Below are 15354 nucleotides of genomic sequence, written 5' to 3'. Positions count from 1 at the left end.
CTATCACCATAAATAAACTTTGATTTGATTAATTTTAACACTTTGTTCCCTAAGTAGAGTCTTGCCAGTATAATTTTAATTTTTGTACCACACTGTAAATACATTTCAAGCACAGTTGCTTCTCTTGAGGGAATAAATTCTGCCAAGTTTCAGATGATTAGGTTCAAGAGTTTTATATTGTTATTCAACAACCATCAAGCCAAATGCTGGTGTTCCTGTTAATGAAAAATGCTACACGGAAAAATGCCAAACATACATGGTAAAAGAAGTAGCCCTGTTTTACAGTAATTCTTTTTATTTCACTATTCTTCCTTTGATGGTGATACTCTTTGTTTTCTTCCTTTTGATTAAAGACTTTTGGATCAAAGTAAACAAAAGCTTCTATCCTTGGATCAATGAACTAGCCCTTATGTCAATCTCCATCACTGGAAGCTTTCAAAAAGAGATTCAACAGGCATTTGTCTGAAATGGTATAGAGCAGGGGTGTCAAACTCGATTTCATTGAGGGCTGCATCAAGGTTTGTTTGACCTTGGGGGGCTGAGGTGGGCATAGCCATGGTGGGCGTGGCCAGCTTGACATCACTCGTGTCAGGGGCACCTGTGGTGGCCAAGTGCTAAGACCCTCCCTCACTCTCATTATTATCTCTCTCCTTCCTTCCTTCCTTCCTTCCTTCCTTCCTTCCTTCCTCCCTCCCCCCTCTTTCCTTCTCTTTTTCCTTCCCTCTTCATTCTCCTTTCTTCTTCCTTCCCCTCTTTCCTTATTTTTCCTTCCTTGCTCTTTTCCCATCTCTTCTTTTTCTTTCCTCTTTCCCTTTCTCCTTTCCTGTTCATTTTTGCATGCTCAAATGCAAAAGGAGAAACATTTCTCCTTTTCTTTTGTTTTTAGTTTTAGTTTTGCTAGCCCTCTGCCAGTGAAAATGGAGCTCAGGAGGACGGCCTCCTGCAACCCTCTACAAGCAGAGGCACCATGCTGTTTCCGGGGCGGCCCCACCAGCCAGAACTAAGCACCCCGCGGACTGGATTCAGCCCCCAGGCCTTGAGTTTGATACCCCTAGTATAGAGTCTCCTGCTTGAGGAGTGGGTTGGACTAAAAGACCTCCAAGGTCCCTTTCAACTCTATTATTCTATGTGCTATGAATTTATGAACCCTTGTTCAGTTGAAATGCACATCCCTCACAATTGGTAAGGCACTGATATAAAGTAGATGGAGCTATTTTCTCCTCTTCTGGTGGTTGGGCTGTTTTTTTTTTTAAGGCTTACTGTAGAAATTTGTGGTTTGTTTTGAAAAAAAGAGACAGCCAGCTTGATCTAGTGGTTAAGGCATCAGGCTAGAAACCAGGACACTCTGAGTTCTAGTCCTGCCATAGGCATGAAAGCTCACTAGCTGAATTTGGTCCAGTCATAATTCGAGGCTCAATTATGGTCATAAGTCAGGAACCACCTGTACTACATGGACATTGTGAGCAGCAGCTAAAATCTCTGAGCCAATCATTCCGTGCAGAATACCAGAATCGAGTGATTCCCTTCTTCCTGTTCATATGGAAAGGATTTTTTAAAAAACTATTTTTGTATTACAAAATCATTATATCCAATTATTCCACCAACGTCAAGTCCTTCAGTTAGTTGTACTCCATATCCAAAGACATCCCTATTTATTTACTAATTGTCTTATGTAAACTCCAGACAAAATAGCTTGTGTATGCATACAATTTTAAAAATCCAAACCTGTACTTTATATTTAATAAGAAGAAAAGGAAAACATACCTGTTTTACTTTAAATAACGTCCTCTGTTTTGAGAACATTATGGCTATGCCATTTGGCAACACAATCACTTACTTTCTTAAGAATCTCAATAAGAGTTTTTGTCATCCCAAAACATTTTGGCTAACGAACCTAGGTTTTTTTAAAAAAATATTTCTCTACATTTTGTAATATTCAGGAACAAATTTGCATGTGGCCTTTCGGTTTGGAGACGATGAGTCACCCTAGCTTTGAGCAAAAATGATGAATTCATTTTAAAAATAAGAACCCATTAAAATTAACACAGTGGAAAACAACCTGGCAGATTAGAGTGACTTTCAAAATTAATAGGTGCCAAACCTCCTTCTCATTCATATGATTTTTCTTAAGGTTTTTGAAATGAAACTTTCCAATCAACACATTCTACAAAATATTGGCCTCCAGTTGAAAAATACATCCATTTCGCTACCCATTACTCAAGGTCAGTAGAAAATTGTGACCATGAGAAACAAAATTACAGTAGCATAATTTGTAAGTCTTTAATCTTCTAGAAAATCTGTTTTTTTTAAAAAACCCAACTCCTACTATTGCAGGACTTTCTGTACCAATATAATTCATCCGAACTGTCCAGCCAAACCTTTCTCTGTAGAATATATCACATTATCTTTCTACAGAGTACATTTTATGCTAAACTGTAATGAGATTTAGTATATTTAAACAGTGACATCAAAAGTTAAAATAGATATAAGCAACATAACACACGCATAGCACATGCAGCATAATGTTTGAAGACTCATTCTTTTACATTTGAGAGATACCTTCGCATCTTGCCCAGTTCAATGTTAGAGCCTTTAATGGTTCTAAACATTTTAAACAATAATATTACAACAGTATTAGAAAATTGCAAATTCCAACACACTAAAAAAAAAACCTCCACCAAACTTTATTTGCGAAACTGTTTTCCAATACAAACTTTTGAAATTCACAAGAGGCAAACTGTCACTTAAATGTCCAATATCACCAATTATAACTAATATTGGATAAACTGAACCCAATTTAAAAATTGACTGGTTTATATATTAGATCTGTTTCTTTCCTCCTGGGAATATTGCTTATTCTATCTGCCAATTAACAGGCAATCCTCTACATGCAATATACGGTTTTGAGATCATAAAAATTGTTGTCTAACTGCCAGCTTTTGCCCAAAATCATTGTACCTATTTATCTACCACCAAAAGGCTAACTATTATGTATAGAACCTTCTTATTTAATCTAATGAACGTCATTGCAGATTCATCCTTTATTTGAGTTTTTATCGGGGTGAAATGCTACCGGTTCACACCGGTTTGGGTGAACCGGTAGCACCGACGGCAGGTGATTCGGAGAACTGGTAGCGGCGGCAGCATGAGGCTCCACCCACTCACCCGGACATCATTACTTCCTGGTTTTAACCAGGAAGTAATCTGTTTTTTACCCTCTGCACATGCACAGAAGGCTTTGCGAATAGCGTCCAAAATCGCACATGATGCGTATGAGCACATGAGCGGAGCAAGCGTGCACACACAGTGCATGCACTTCCAAACCGGTAGGGAAGGTAAGTAGATTTCACCCCTGGTTTGTATGTACAGATAGTTCTTGACTTACAACTGATCATTCAGAGTTATGAGAGCCTCAGAAAGGGTGCTTTACGGCCACATAAAGCACTTCAAGCTGTCATAAAATATTCCCTTCCCACCCCATATTTTGAGCACTTGGCAACTGCTCACATTTACAACTTGTTGTGTAGCATTCTGTGGTCACATGGCCACAATTTACTACTTTTTTTTGCCAGATGCCCATTCAGGAGAATGGATTTTGTAATGCAGCAGGTTCCCAGGAAGGAGAGAGCATATTCTAAGAAAAAAGATCAGGCTCTGCAAGGAAACCCAGCCAATCCACCTTTGGGCCTCTCTATATAGTACAGAGGGCATGTGACATCATCCCAGAAGCAGACGCCATTTTGGAGTAGCAGGCATGGGAGGCGGAGTTAAATGTGTCATCAGTTTAGAGTCCTTACATTGCCACAAATGATCTAAGCCCAGCCCGCCCTTGAATTTTATTGACCCTTATCTAGTGCCAATTTTGGGCTGACAATTAGTTGTCTAGATTCTTCTATATAGGCTTGAATAAATCTTCCGTGGTACAACTTAATCCTTTGTACCTGATACATATTAGTTTTCCATATAAAGTCTCAAATGCGCATGTTGTAGAAAAACTTTATCCATAAGAATTTTCATTTGCAGTCTGAACCTAGCATGGCAGAGGTACAGGTTTACTATACAGGTAGTCCTTGACTTACAACCACAATTAAGCCCAAAATTTCGGTTGCTAAGCAAGACAGTTGTTAAGTGAATTCTGACCCATTTTAAGACCTTTCTTGTCCAGTTATTAAGTGAATCTGTTAAGTTGGTAACATGGTTCCTAAATGAAGTTAGCTTCCCCATTGACTTTGCTTGTCAGAAGGCCACCCAAGAGGATCCCATGAGCCTGTGATAAATATGAGTCAGTTGCCAAATGTCTGAATTTTGATCATGTAACCACGGGGAATGCTACAACGGTCGTAAGTGTGAAGAACAGTCATAAGTTACTTTGTTCAGTGCCGTTGTAACTTCGTACGGTCACTTAATGTACCGTTATAAGTTGAGCACTACCTGTGTCATCTGTTTTTCTGAGAATTATACCCATTTAGTTCCAGAGAAACGGTGAATTATTAGAACATTTTCTGAGATGTTGCTACAAGCTATGAAACAGATTGTATTCTTTGCCTTTGTTCTGGGCATCCTTCCCAAACACTTATGCCCTGAAGAATTTGTGGCAAACCATCTGGTACCCAAATGCCAAAGTACTTCCAACAAGAACTCCCTGTCACAGCCATCCCTGTCACACTATGTATGACAAAGTAAGTCAAACTCAGAATATTTCATTCTTTTTAGAAAAAAATCCTCTCCTCTCTCATATTTTTTGTTGTTGCCCATTACGCTAAAGTTTTGCATCATTAAAATTCAAGTGTACTTTACTAGAACAAGATACAGTAAAATTAAAACCAAACATTTTTTTCATAATATGTACTCCTTGCTTAACAAGTGGAAGTTACAATAACCCCCCATAAGCTACAGATAGTCCTTGACTTACAATAGTTCATTCAGTGACTGTTCAGTTACAACAGCACTGAAAAAAGTGACTTATGACCATTTTTCACACTTCTGACCGTTGCAACATCCCCATGGGTCACATGTTCAAATTCAAACTAACTCATGTTTATGACTGTTGCAGTGTCCCGGGGTCATGTGATCCCCTTTTGCAACAAGCAAAGTCAATGGGGAAGCCAGATTCACTTAACAACCGTGTGACTAATTTAACAACTGCAGTGATTCACTTAACAAATGTGGCAAGAAAAGTCATAAAATGGGGCAAAACTCGCTTAACCAATTTCTCAGTTAGCAACATAAATTTGGGGTTCAATTGTGGTCGTAAGTCGAGGACTACCTATACTTGTGACCTGGCTCCAGAATTCTGATGCCTCTATACATTCCCCCCAGAGTCACATGACTGCATTTCAGGCGCTTGGCAACCAGCTCACCTTTAGTGCTGTTTGCAAGGTTCTGCAGTCACATGATCATGATTTACAGCAGGAGTGGGGGGAACTATGGCCCCTATATGATTTGTGGACTTCAGCTCCCAGAATTCCTGAGCCAGCCATGCTGGCTCAGGAATTCTGGGAGTTAAAGTCCCCAGGTCATAAAGGAGCCATAGTTTTCCCACCCCTGATTTGTAGCATTTTTTGCTGGCAATGAACAAAAAGTGCTCACACTGATTCACAAACAGCAGTGTTTGCATAATGGCCACTGCAAAAATTTGTTCAATTGGATTCAATCACCTGGATGCCTCAACTTACGACTGTCATGACTTATGACAGAGGTTCCAGCTCCATCATAGTCGCAAATTGAGAACTACTTGTATCTCCAAAGTTCATACAATTAGAAGGGGAAAAAATAGAATTGCTTTTATATGCTATTGCCTGGAATATAAGCACCATTTCTGAAGAATGATAATGTCATGATTCTGTTGTTCAAATGATGGCCACTAGAGTAGGAAAAGACAAATCTTTTAAGCTGGTAGATACAGTGATGGGATTCAGCCGGTTCGGGTGAGTCTGGCGAACCGATAGTTAAATTACTGGCTGGCTCCACCCCTCCCCTCCCTGCCCCTTCCAGGAGTCCCCACATGTCCCATTTTGGCTCCCAGGTAAGTGCAGGGAGGCCTACTAGGCCCAAAACAGGGCGCGGGGGAGGGCGGATCCCCCCTTGTGGCCCTTTTTCACTCCCAGGAGGCTGCAGGGAGGCCTACTAGGCCCAAAATGGGGTGCGGGGGGATGCAGCAGGTCCCCCCCAGCAGCCCATTTTTGCTCCCAGAAGGGTGCAGGAGGCCGAGTGCCGCCTGTCACACACCCCTGGCCACACCCACCATGGCCATGCCTACCCAGCCGGTCATTAGGGCAGAGAACAGGTTGTTAAATTATTTGAATCCCACCACTGGTTAGATATATTTGGAATCGCTGACCCCTTATTGCTCACCCCACCCCCAAAATTCCAAGTACTTGAATAAGACAAACCTATAATTACATTATAGCTTTGTCTGCTCAAAAACTGACTGCCATCATGGACATACCCATTCCCATGGACATACCCAAACCAATACCAAACCAATGAGGTACCTCCTAAACTGAGTTTCATAAAGCAGAAATAATACTCAGTACTCATACTCAGCTAAACCAAAATCAAACTAATCATTTTATGGTCAGTGTCCTGTACAAACTCATTCATGGTTTTCACATGGCCTCTTTAGCAAAGCAGAATTTCTTGGCATAAAATCCGTTCGTTCTGATTATTTCCTGTGACCCTTTTTTGATGCAATTTCATTATAAGTCTGCTCCAAATTCTCCAAAGGAAGATATGCATAAATATGCTTTCTCAGGTTGTTCCCAAATAGAGAATGCTCTTCAGAGAAAGCCTACTAACCTAATTTTTGCCCTCCAATTTAATCAAGTACTCCCCCCCCGAAGCAGCTAAAATCAACTTTCCAAAAGGATTAATAATAATAAATTTAAATTTAAAACCTGGCTTTCTTCTGAGAGTTCAAAACCACTTTCATGGTGACCTCCTCTACTTTTATTCCCTCAAACAACAATTCCTATAAGGTGTTGATCTGAAAGGGTGGCTAGCCTCAAATCTCCCACCAAACTCTGAAGGGGTGTGTTTCGATCCTCCATCTTCTCACTCTCAGAGCTGAAGAAGCTTCTTAGATGAGAAGCAAAACGTCTTCAAAGAAAAACCAGAAAGTCGAGTTGCCTCTTGCAAAACCACATTTGGGACAACCGCGACCTGGATGACTGAGAATCTCTGGAGAATCAGACTGATATCTTAGCCACTAGACTACACCGGTTCTCATCTTCTACTAAGAATTTTTCTTAAAAAAAAAACTTATGTCATTCAATTCTACAGAAGCCTCTCAAAAATTTTCATAACCCATCTGAATGCATTCAGTGTCTCCTAGAAAGCTGCTTGCTCCACCATTTTTTATCTCTCCTCAATCTTCTAACATTTTCAGAGGCAATGGCACGAGGAAGGAGAGCAGTTGGAAATTTCCTAGTAAGAAACCAAGGTCTACATTTCTAAACTAAAAATAAGGAAGTGGGTAGACCATATGTTTCTACAAAATTACAGCTTGTTCTTGGTGCTGGTTCACAAACATTCAGCTAGTAATATGTGACAAGTTAAGTATTGTAGGAAGCCCCCCACTCCCCAGATTAAAATGGTCTTTATTCTTAATATTAAAAAAGCGGCAGGATAGGATAGAAAGGAAAAATGGAGAAACAAGTCAGAAAGCAGCCCCCGTCTTCCTGCCATAGGAAAACAGCCTCAAGCAGAAGAGACTGATCTTTTGGAATGGAGATTTGGTATCCATTCAGAAAGACTGGGCCCATCTATTCATAAATAAAATGCCTTCAGCCACAAGCTCCCACAGAAGGCTGAAGCTGATGGGATTAAGAATTTACATTCTCCCACCCAAATTCTAAGGACAGGACATAACCTTTAGAACATAATACGATTTACTCATCACTACTAGAATAGCAAAAGACACAAGGCCCAATACATTGCACAACCCCCTGGAGCATCTCAATCACCAAACCCTAAATCCATCCACTCACTCAGCCATTTTGTCAGCCACCCCAGAAACATTCTGCTGTCACTGAAGTTTCTGAAAACCCAAATAAACAGAGACCTTCTTTTCTTGTAGCCAGCCTTCATTTTATTTCCAGCGGGTTTTTTCTCCCGGCTTGGAACCAGACTGGATTTTAATTTCAACAGTATCATTGCTGGGTCAAAAAAACTTTTGTATAATAAAAGATGTCCGACTTTCTTCATGTATTATAATACACACATGCTTGTTTGACCATGCTTTGCTGAGTAAGCAGTAATTAGCTAGGTTTGTAGCTCAGCGGTAGTGTGACTTAGCAGCAGTATACAACATTCAATTTCTTTTTCAGCCACAGGGGGGGAGGGCGTGTGGAAGAGATAGTGGGGATTTCTTTCCTATTAGGGGATGTTTACATTTTATAGGGTCATTTAAGCTTTTTTAATTTACTTCCTGCTGAAAATCAGCAGGAAATTGTGCTGCAAGTATAATTTGCTGTCCAATTCAGTGTTATGAATGGGGGGGGGTGTGAGGGGAGAGGTTGAACTACCAAAAGGGTGTCTTGGAATCAGATTCAATTTTGACAACCAATGTATTGCCTTCCCTTCATTTTTGGGGAACAAAAAATTAACATCCACAAACATATATTTGAAAAGACTCACTGGCAAAAAGATAGGTTTGAAACATTTGGGAATGCATTCACAACTGCCCACAACTGTTGCTTTATGTCAAAATTACACATAAATATATATGACCAATGGTTTCATTTGCCAACTTTTGCAAAGCTACTTTTAGAAAGTGTTCTGCAATAGTAAGACTGAAAGCTTTATGACAAGCAATTCAGCCTTTATTTTAATTAAATCTAGGCCTTGGAGATAGAGGTGGTAAGATGATAATTATCTGCATAAGAAGAAAAATGTCATTAGCAAACATATATTCACACAGACTGAAATTACAAATATGTTCCACAGCTGGAACAAATTTGATTTAAAAAAATCATATATATAAAGGCAAACAGGTTTTGGCTTAGTTGTGATCAAGGCAGGAAAGGCGACCAGGATACATCAGGTTCTGCATTGCCAAAAATCAGATCTTCCTATCTGATCTGAAACTCTAGTGAGGGCCTGTTGAGAGTCCTCACCCTATCCCCAAGCAGAGGTCGGTTTCAGCAGGTTCTGACCAGTTCTGGAGAACCGGTAGCGGAAATTTTGAGTAGATCGGAGAACTGGCAGTCAAAAGTTTGTCTGGCCCCACCCCCATCTATTCTCTGCCTCCCAAGTCCCAGCTGATTGGGAGAAAATGGGGATTTTGCAGTAACCTTCCCCTGGAGTGGGGAGGGAATGGAGATTTTACAGTATCCTTCCCCTGGAGTGGGGTGGGAATGGAGATTTTACAGTATCCTTCCAATGCCACGCCCACCAAGCCATGCCACCCCCACCAGGCCACACCCATAGAACTGGTAGTAAAAAAATTTGAAACCTACCACTGCCCCCAAGTAGTATATAGCAGACAGATTAGATTCTAAATTTTCTTAGTAATAGACCGTATGTTGTGGAACACACATTCCTTAGAAGTAAATTGAATCCCTTCCCTCTCTGTATTTTACTAAGCATTTTATTTTAGCATGCCATTGGTCCCAGTTGGTTATGGGCATCTAACTCTTTATCTACAGAAAGTCCTTGATTTACAACAGCTCATTTAGTGACTGTTCAAAGTTACAACTGCACTGGAAAAAAAATGACTTATGACTGTTTTTCACACTTATGACCACTGCAAAATCTCCATGGTCATGTGATCAAATTTTAGATGCTTGGCAACTGACTCATATTTACAGTATGATGGTTACAGTGTCCTGGGGTCATGGAATCCCCTTTTGCAACCTTCTGACAAGCAAAATCAATGGGGAAGCCAGATTCACTTAACAACTATGTTATTTAACAACTGCAGTAATTCACTTAACAACCGTGGCAAGAAAGATCATAAAATAGGGAAAACTGACTTAACTGTCTCGCTCAGCAACAGAAATTTTGGGCTCAGTTGTGGTCGTAATACGAGGACAACCTGTAATTGCATTATATATTATTTTCAATTAATTTGATAACTTCTTTTTATTTTATTTTTGTTTTGTTGTACATCACTCAGAAGCTTAATTAATTGGGGAAATCTCTCAATACTGTAAAGAAATAAATAAGGCAAGTAAATGTTTCTCACACAAGATAGAAAAATGGCTTATTACTATGTTGTTCTACCATCAAGAGCTCAACAAGTTATTCAAAACTAGATAGATAATGTGCCATTAAGGCATTTTTGACTCCTAATAGTCACATAGATTTTCTCCATGATGATCTATACTTAATCTTTTCTAACATAATTTGTGTACTTATGCCACTTCATTTAGTGACCGTTTGAAGTTACAATGGCACTGAAAAAGGTGACTTACAGCCAGCCCTCACATTTATAACTGTCACAGCATTCATATGGTCATGTGATCAAAATCAAGTACTCCCATATGGTCATATGATCAAAATCGATAGTTCGGCAACTGGCATGTATTTATGACAGTTGCAGTATCCCCCTTCATTTAACTATTAGAGTGATTCACTTAAGAACCATAACCAAAAAAAAGTCATAAAATCAGGTGTGACTATTAACAACCACCTTGTTTAGCAACAGAGATGTTGGTCCCAATTACAGTCGTAAATTGAGGATTCCCTGTAATTATTCACTATGCTGTTGGCCATCCACTTCTCCTCCTTTCTACCTTTCACAGCAACTGAGCTTTCTCCAAAGATTTGGGCCTTCATATTGCCAAGAGAGCTCACTGATCAGATAAAATTATTTTGAGGCTGAAGATTTGCTTTGTCTTTGTCAAACCAGAAATTACACAACTGCTTTTCCCTTTTTGCTCCCTGGCAGTGAGTTCTTAAAACACTCTATCCAGCTAAAAGAAAGTAATAATCCCAGTTGGCAGTCCTTAATGCTCTGACCCCCTCACAAATTCATCCACTCCCATTGAAAAACTAAATTAGTAGCTACCTGCCACATTCAAGCTAATTTGCCACTTGGAGAAGCAGGAGGCAGAGCCTGGCAGGTTATTGCAGAAGTCCGACAAGAAAAACAGCTCACTGTTTTTATGTGGACTTCTTTTAAGGCAAAGAGACTAAAAAGGCTATGCCTTGAGCTCATCTAAACTAGAGAAAGGAAGCCTTTTGTTATGAAGCGTGCACTGTGATTAGGTGTACTACGGCTTCGGCTTCGTGAGAAAAAGAAGCAGTTTTATGTAAACAGATTAATAAAGGAAAGAGTGATCATAATAGGAGAACAGGGACATCTCTAAGCGACATAGCCTTATAATTAAATATCAGGAAATGCAGAAGGCTCACAGCTGAATAGATGGGAAAGGGAAAACTACGGTAAATAGAATTGCTGATGTTTCTATCCAAGTACTCCCTGCAAGATAGTAGTTGATGGAATGAGAGGAAATAAAACAGACTATAGAATTTGCAATGCTCGGGGGGCCACCGGGAACCTGGCCCAGGTGGGATTCACAGAGAAAATATTTAGTCATATTCTTCAAAGGCTAGAAAAGACCTAATTTTTATTCCTGACCCAAATTCAAAATGTCCATACTAGAACAAATATACACGCTTTTCAAGGATTTGCAAGAATTGCAGCCTTCCAAGATTTCTCTACTGTGCTTTTATAGTAAAAAAAAAAAAAAAAAAAAAAAAAATGAGTACTGCAGCTTGCTAGCACATTAAGGAGTGATATTATGCAAAGCACATAGTGTAAAAATTCCAGGAACAGAGTAACCACCTTGACCTAATTTCTTATGTTTCGCTGATACAGTACAGATTTCCAGCCAAATTCGGTAAAGATACAGTAAGAAGAACAAAATTAAGAAACAACTGCTAAACTACCTTAGTCACTGACATTTCAAGACCAGATTAGCAAATATCCTGTTACTCCAACTTTCAATAATGCTTAGCATACTAAAGAGCATTCCCCTCCCCCTCTAAAAAAACCCATGCACAATTTGAGATCTCTTTTTGTTCAGTGGATATACCCGGCTCTGAAAACTATCAATCAAACTCTACTGAAATCAGCAGTTTTGCAAATGCCTAGGATGGCATGCTTAATTTGTAGTTTGATGATGTATGCAGTATTATTTCACCAAGCCTTACAGAAGATCTTTTTCAATATTTCCTAACATGATCATAAAGAAAAAGAAATTGCTTAGGCAACTTTTCCAGTCTCCAAAATCCCATGGCAAGGGATAAATTCATTCATCACCTCTATAGGGAGAATATTGGCTCAGACTAATTTCACATATTGATTTAGCCTGGCAGCATATGAACTAAAATATCATCAATAGCGATTAAAACAGATCTAACAAAACTCCATGCTAAAAGGAGGTCCCTTTTATAGAGTGGAGGAGAACATCCCTTCTGTAGAATTTTATTACTGATTCACCAAAATCCCCAAGCAGTCAAATATTGGCCCTTAACAGGTACATACACACAAAGATAATAAAATAATAACTTCTGACAACTTTGGAAAGGACTAGATAGGTGGATAAAAATGCCAAATCCAATTCAAACATGTGGTTGACTGTCCGATGAACCATACTAATAAGAGTAAGTGCCATCTAAGTTCAACATAATAAGACCAGGTCTCTTTTTTAAGACTTTCACCCCAAGAAACAATATATCCATTAGATTTTCTTGTCCATTTTAAAATATTTTTTATTTCTATTTATTTATCAAATTTATATAGCCAGCCATCTCAACAAAAGTGACTTTGGGTGGTAGACACAATGAGAGATAAAACAATGCTAACTTGCTAAATTGACAGCACTGCATTACATGTATTGATCTTTTCTAATTTATGGGACACAAGTATTCGCTCTTAATCCAAAAATCTATTCAATGGGCTTTTCTTCTATCCCATGCAACTCGTCAGATGCAGTTCAAAAACAAAGCAAAATTATAACTTATCCAAGCGTATCCAAGTCACATCATTTCTGTGTATGGTTCAGAACTCAACCGTTTCATAATTACGGTCAAATTGCAAAGGCTACCAGAAACAAAGGGGAAAAAAATACTTTCACTTTTCATGAAAGCCTGTCAGAAAACATTGCACCTTGGGGGGAAAAAACAACAACAACCACATTTAGACATCATTTCCACACTGTCCAGGTAACATGTGTCTTGGGGGAGGGGGGAATGGTGAGTATCTAGAAGAGATCACAACTTGTAAGCAGCAGCTGCCTTCCTTGGTAGACAATAAATCAGAAAGAGATTATAAATCCTAACTCTGGGGAACAGAAGTCTTACAAGGGGGTCAGGTTTTTGCTTCCTCACAAAATAAAAAAAAAAAAAGTGTGTGGGAGAAATAATTAGCCTTACTGGCTTCCAGGACAAACACGGACAAGGACATGGACCCTTCAAATAATTGCTCCAGGGCACTGCGCAAAAGACTCTTAATTAGAGATGCCCTAATGGAGGAGTTGCCCCAGGCAGATGGCAAGCAAGCCTATCTTCAAGAGTCAGTTGATTTCCCTCCCTCCGGACACCTCATAGTGGGGTGGGGGGGGCACACCCTGGAAAACCTGGAGAGCAGAGGGGCAATGAAGGGACCAACGGGTAGACAAAGATCAAAGAGAGCTTCTTTAGTTTCCATTAGGGATGGCCTACAGATCTGCCCCCTCCTTTCTTTTAGCAGCGCGCCCATCTGTATTAAGAAATTAACATGGTTTTCTTTACTTCCTTTGATCATGATTCAATCTTCGTCTCCCTCTTGTCTTGTGGGGGGGAAGTAGACACACACACACACACATCAACTCCAGGGCGCCCACAATGCAAGTCATCCTCTCCCCGGCAAGCTTTCCATGCCGGGAACGGGGTCATTTCCAAGGGAGTTGGGTGAGGGATGCCAGAAATGGACCCCCCCGTCCCAGCCTTGGATGTCGGAGGGAGCCGTGCCAAGCCGCGCGCGGAAGACAAAAAAAAAAAAAAGAAGAGAGAGAGCCCGGCTCGGAGTTGGGAGCCGATCGCGACGCGATTAAACGAGAGGTAAAAAAGGCGAGAGCTTTGTCCGAGGAGGGGAGTGCGAGTCCCCGGGGAGGAGGCGGGGAGGGAAAAAGGAGCTGCTTGGACCAGCGGACAAAGAAGCAGCCGCGGTTCGCTCCTTGCCGGGCAGGTCCCGGTGCATTTCTCCCACCTCGCTCACCTGGTAGATGGCGGCCCAGCTGTCCTCCTGATCCAGCCGCTGGAACTCCTTCTCGATCTCCATGCTGTGGGGGGGCTCAAGTCTTGGCTGACCCTCGCCCGCCGCCGCCGCCGCCGCTGCTGCTACCGCTGCTGTTCGGACGCCAGGGCGAGTCCCAGCCGCTGCCCGGAGCGCCGCCGCTGCTGCCGCCGCCTCCGCGGCTCTTGCTGCCTGGTCGCTTCAGATAGCGCCTCCCCTTCCTTCTCGCTCCCTTCCAGCCCACACGGAAACTACGCAAGCAGCCTCTAGCCTTCCGGCATGGTCCTCCCCGAGCGGAGGAAGGCTGCGGGAAGCTCTCTTCGAGCGGCGGTGGTTCTCCGGAGAGGGAGCGGGGCTTCGGAAGGATGAGGCTGATGATCCGCTGTGATGCTTCGCTCCAGGCGCAGCGAGATCAAAGTGCCGATCAGAGTACCTCTGGGCGTGTGTGGTGACCCTAGACTACTCACACACACATACACACACATACACACACATATACACAAATACGCAATACACGCGCCTCTCTTTTGGGACCCGACGCGGCCCCGGTCTCCGAATGCAGACACGCGTTACTAGCTAATGGGCATCTCAGTATCGATCGCTATAGCTAAGATTTGCAAAAGTCTAATTGCGTGGGATTCTTACTCCGATCACTCTCTCTCTCTCCCACACACACACACACACACACACTCTAGGCTTTACCAGAGGCGGTCCCGAGATGGCCTCAAAAGGTTTCGGGATCTCTTTGCTGCCATCCAATTTGAGGTTCCAGATCACAGCCAACTGAGGCTGCTTGCAGCCGAGAACCATATGGCTGTGACAGATGATGATAGATTGCCTTAGCAGTGTTTCTCAACCTTAGCGACTTTAAGATGGGCAGACTTCAACTTCTGGAATTTCTCGGAAAATTTAGTGTAGTTCTAATTCCTAAAGCCGTTTGGCTCCTTATTCCTATGCACTCTTTCCCCCTTTCCTAATCAACAACTAACTGATTAATAGTTTTATTCCTTCTTACTCATTTTCTGCATTCTGCACAATATTGCACTGAGGGAGCTCAACCAATCTCATTGTACATATGTTGCGCACTGACAATAAAGATTTGAATTTTGAAATTGCTTTCAGAAAAAGGA

At 41.2% G+C, this 15354-nt stretch overlaps 1 protein-coding gene across 2 annotated transcripts in view; it reads right to left on the bottom strand.

The window, feature by feature from the left end:
• Nucleotides 1-14439, bottom strand: part of PTPN1 (protein tyrosine phosphatase non-receptor type 1) — a 95006-nt gene extending 80567 nt beyond the window's left edge. The window contains exon 1 of one of the 2 annotated variants that reach the window (XM_070941747.1): nt 14207-14439. In XM_070941747.1, coding sequence (XP_070797848.1) covers nt 14207-14269 — 63 coding nt within the window. In that variant the 5' untranslated portion in view covers nt 14270-14439. The remainder of the gene's footprint in view (nt 1-14206) is intronic. The other variant, XM_070941748.1, reaches the window with a different exon arrangement.
• Nucleotides 14440-15354: the final 915 nt, after the last annotated feature.

The sequence above is a fragment of the Pituophis catenifer genome, unplaced genomic scaffold (assembly GCF_029215685.1).
Source record: "Pituophis catenifer annectens isolate HBS135680 unplaced genomic scaffold, rPitCat1.0.hap2 SCAF_3, whole genome shotgun sequence".
Lineage (NCBI taxonomy): Eukaryota > Metazoa > Chordata > Lepidosauria > Squamata > Colubridae > Pituophis > Pituophis catenifer.
This window is presented reverse-complemented; position numbering and strand designations above follow the sequence as displayed.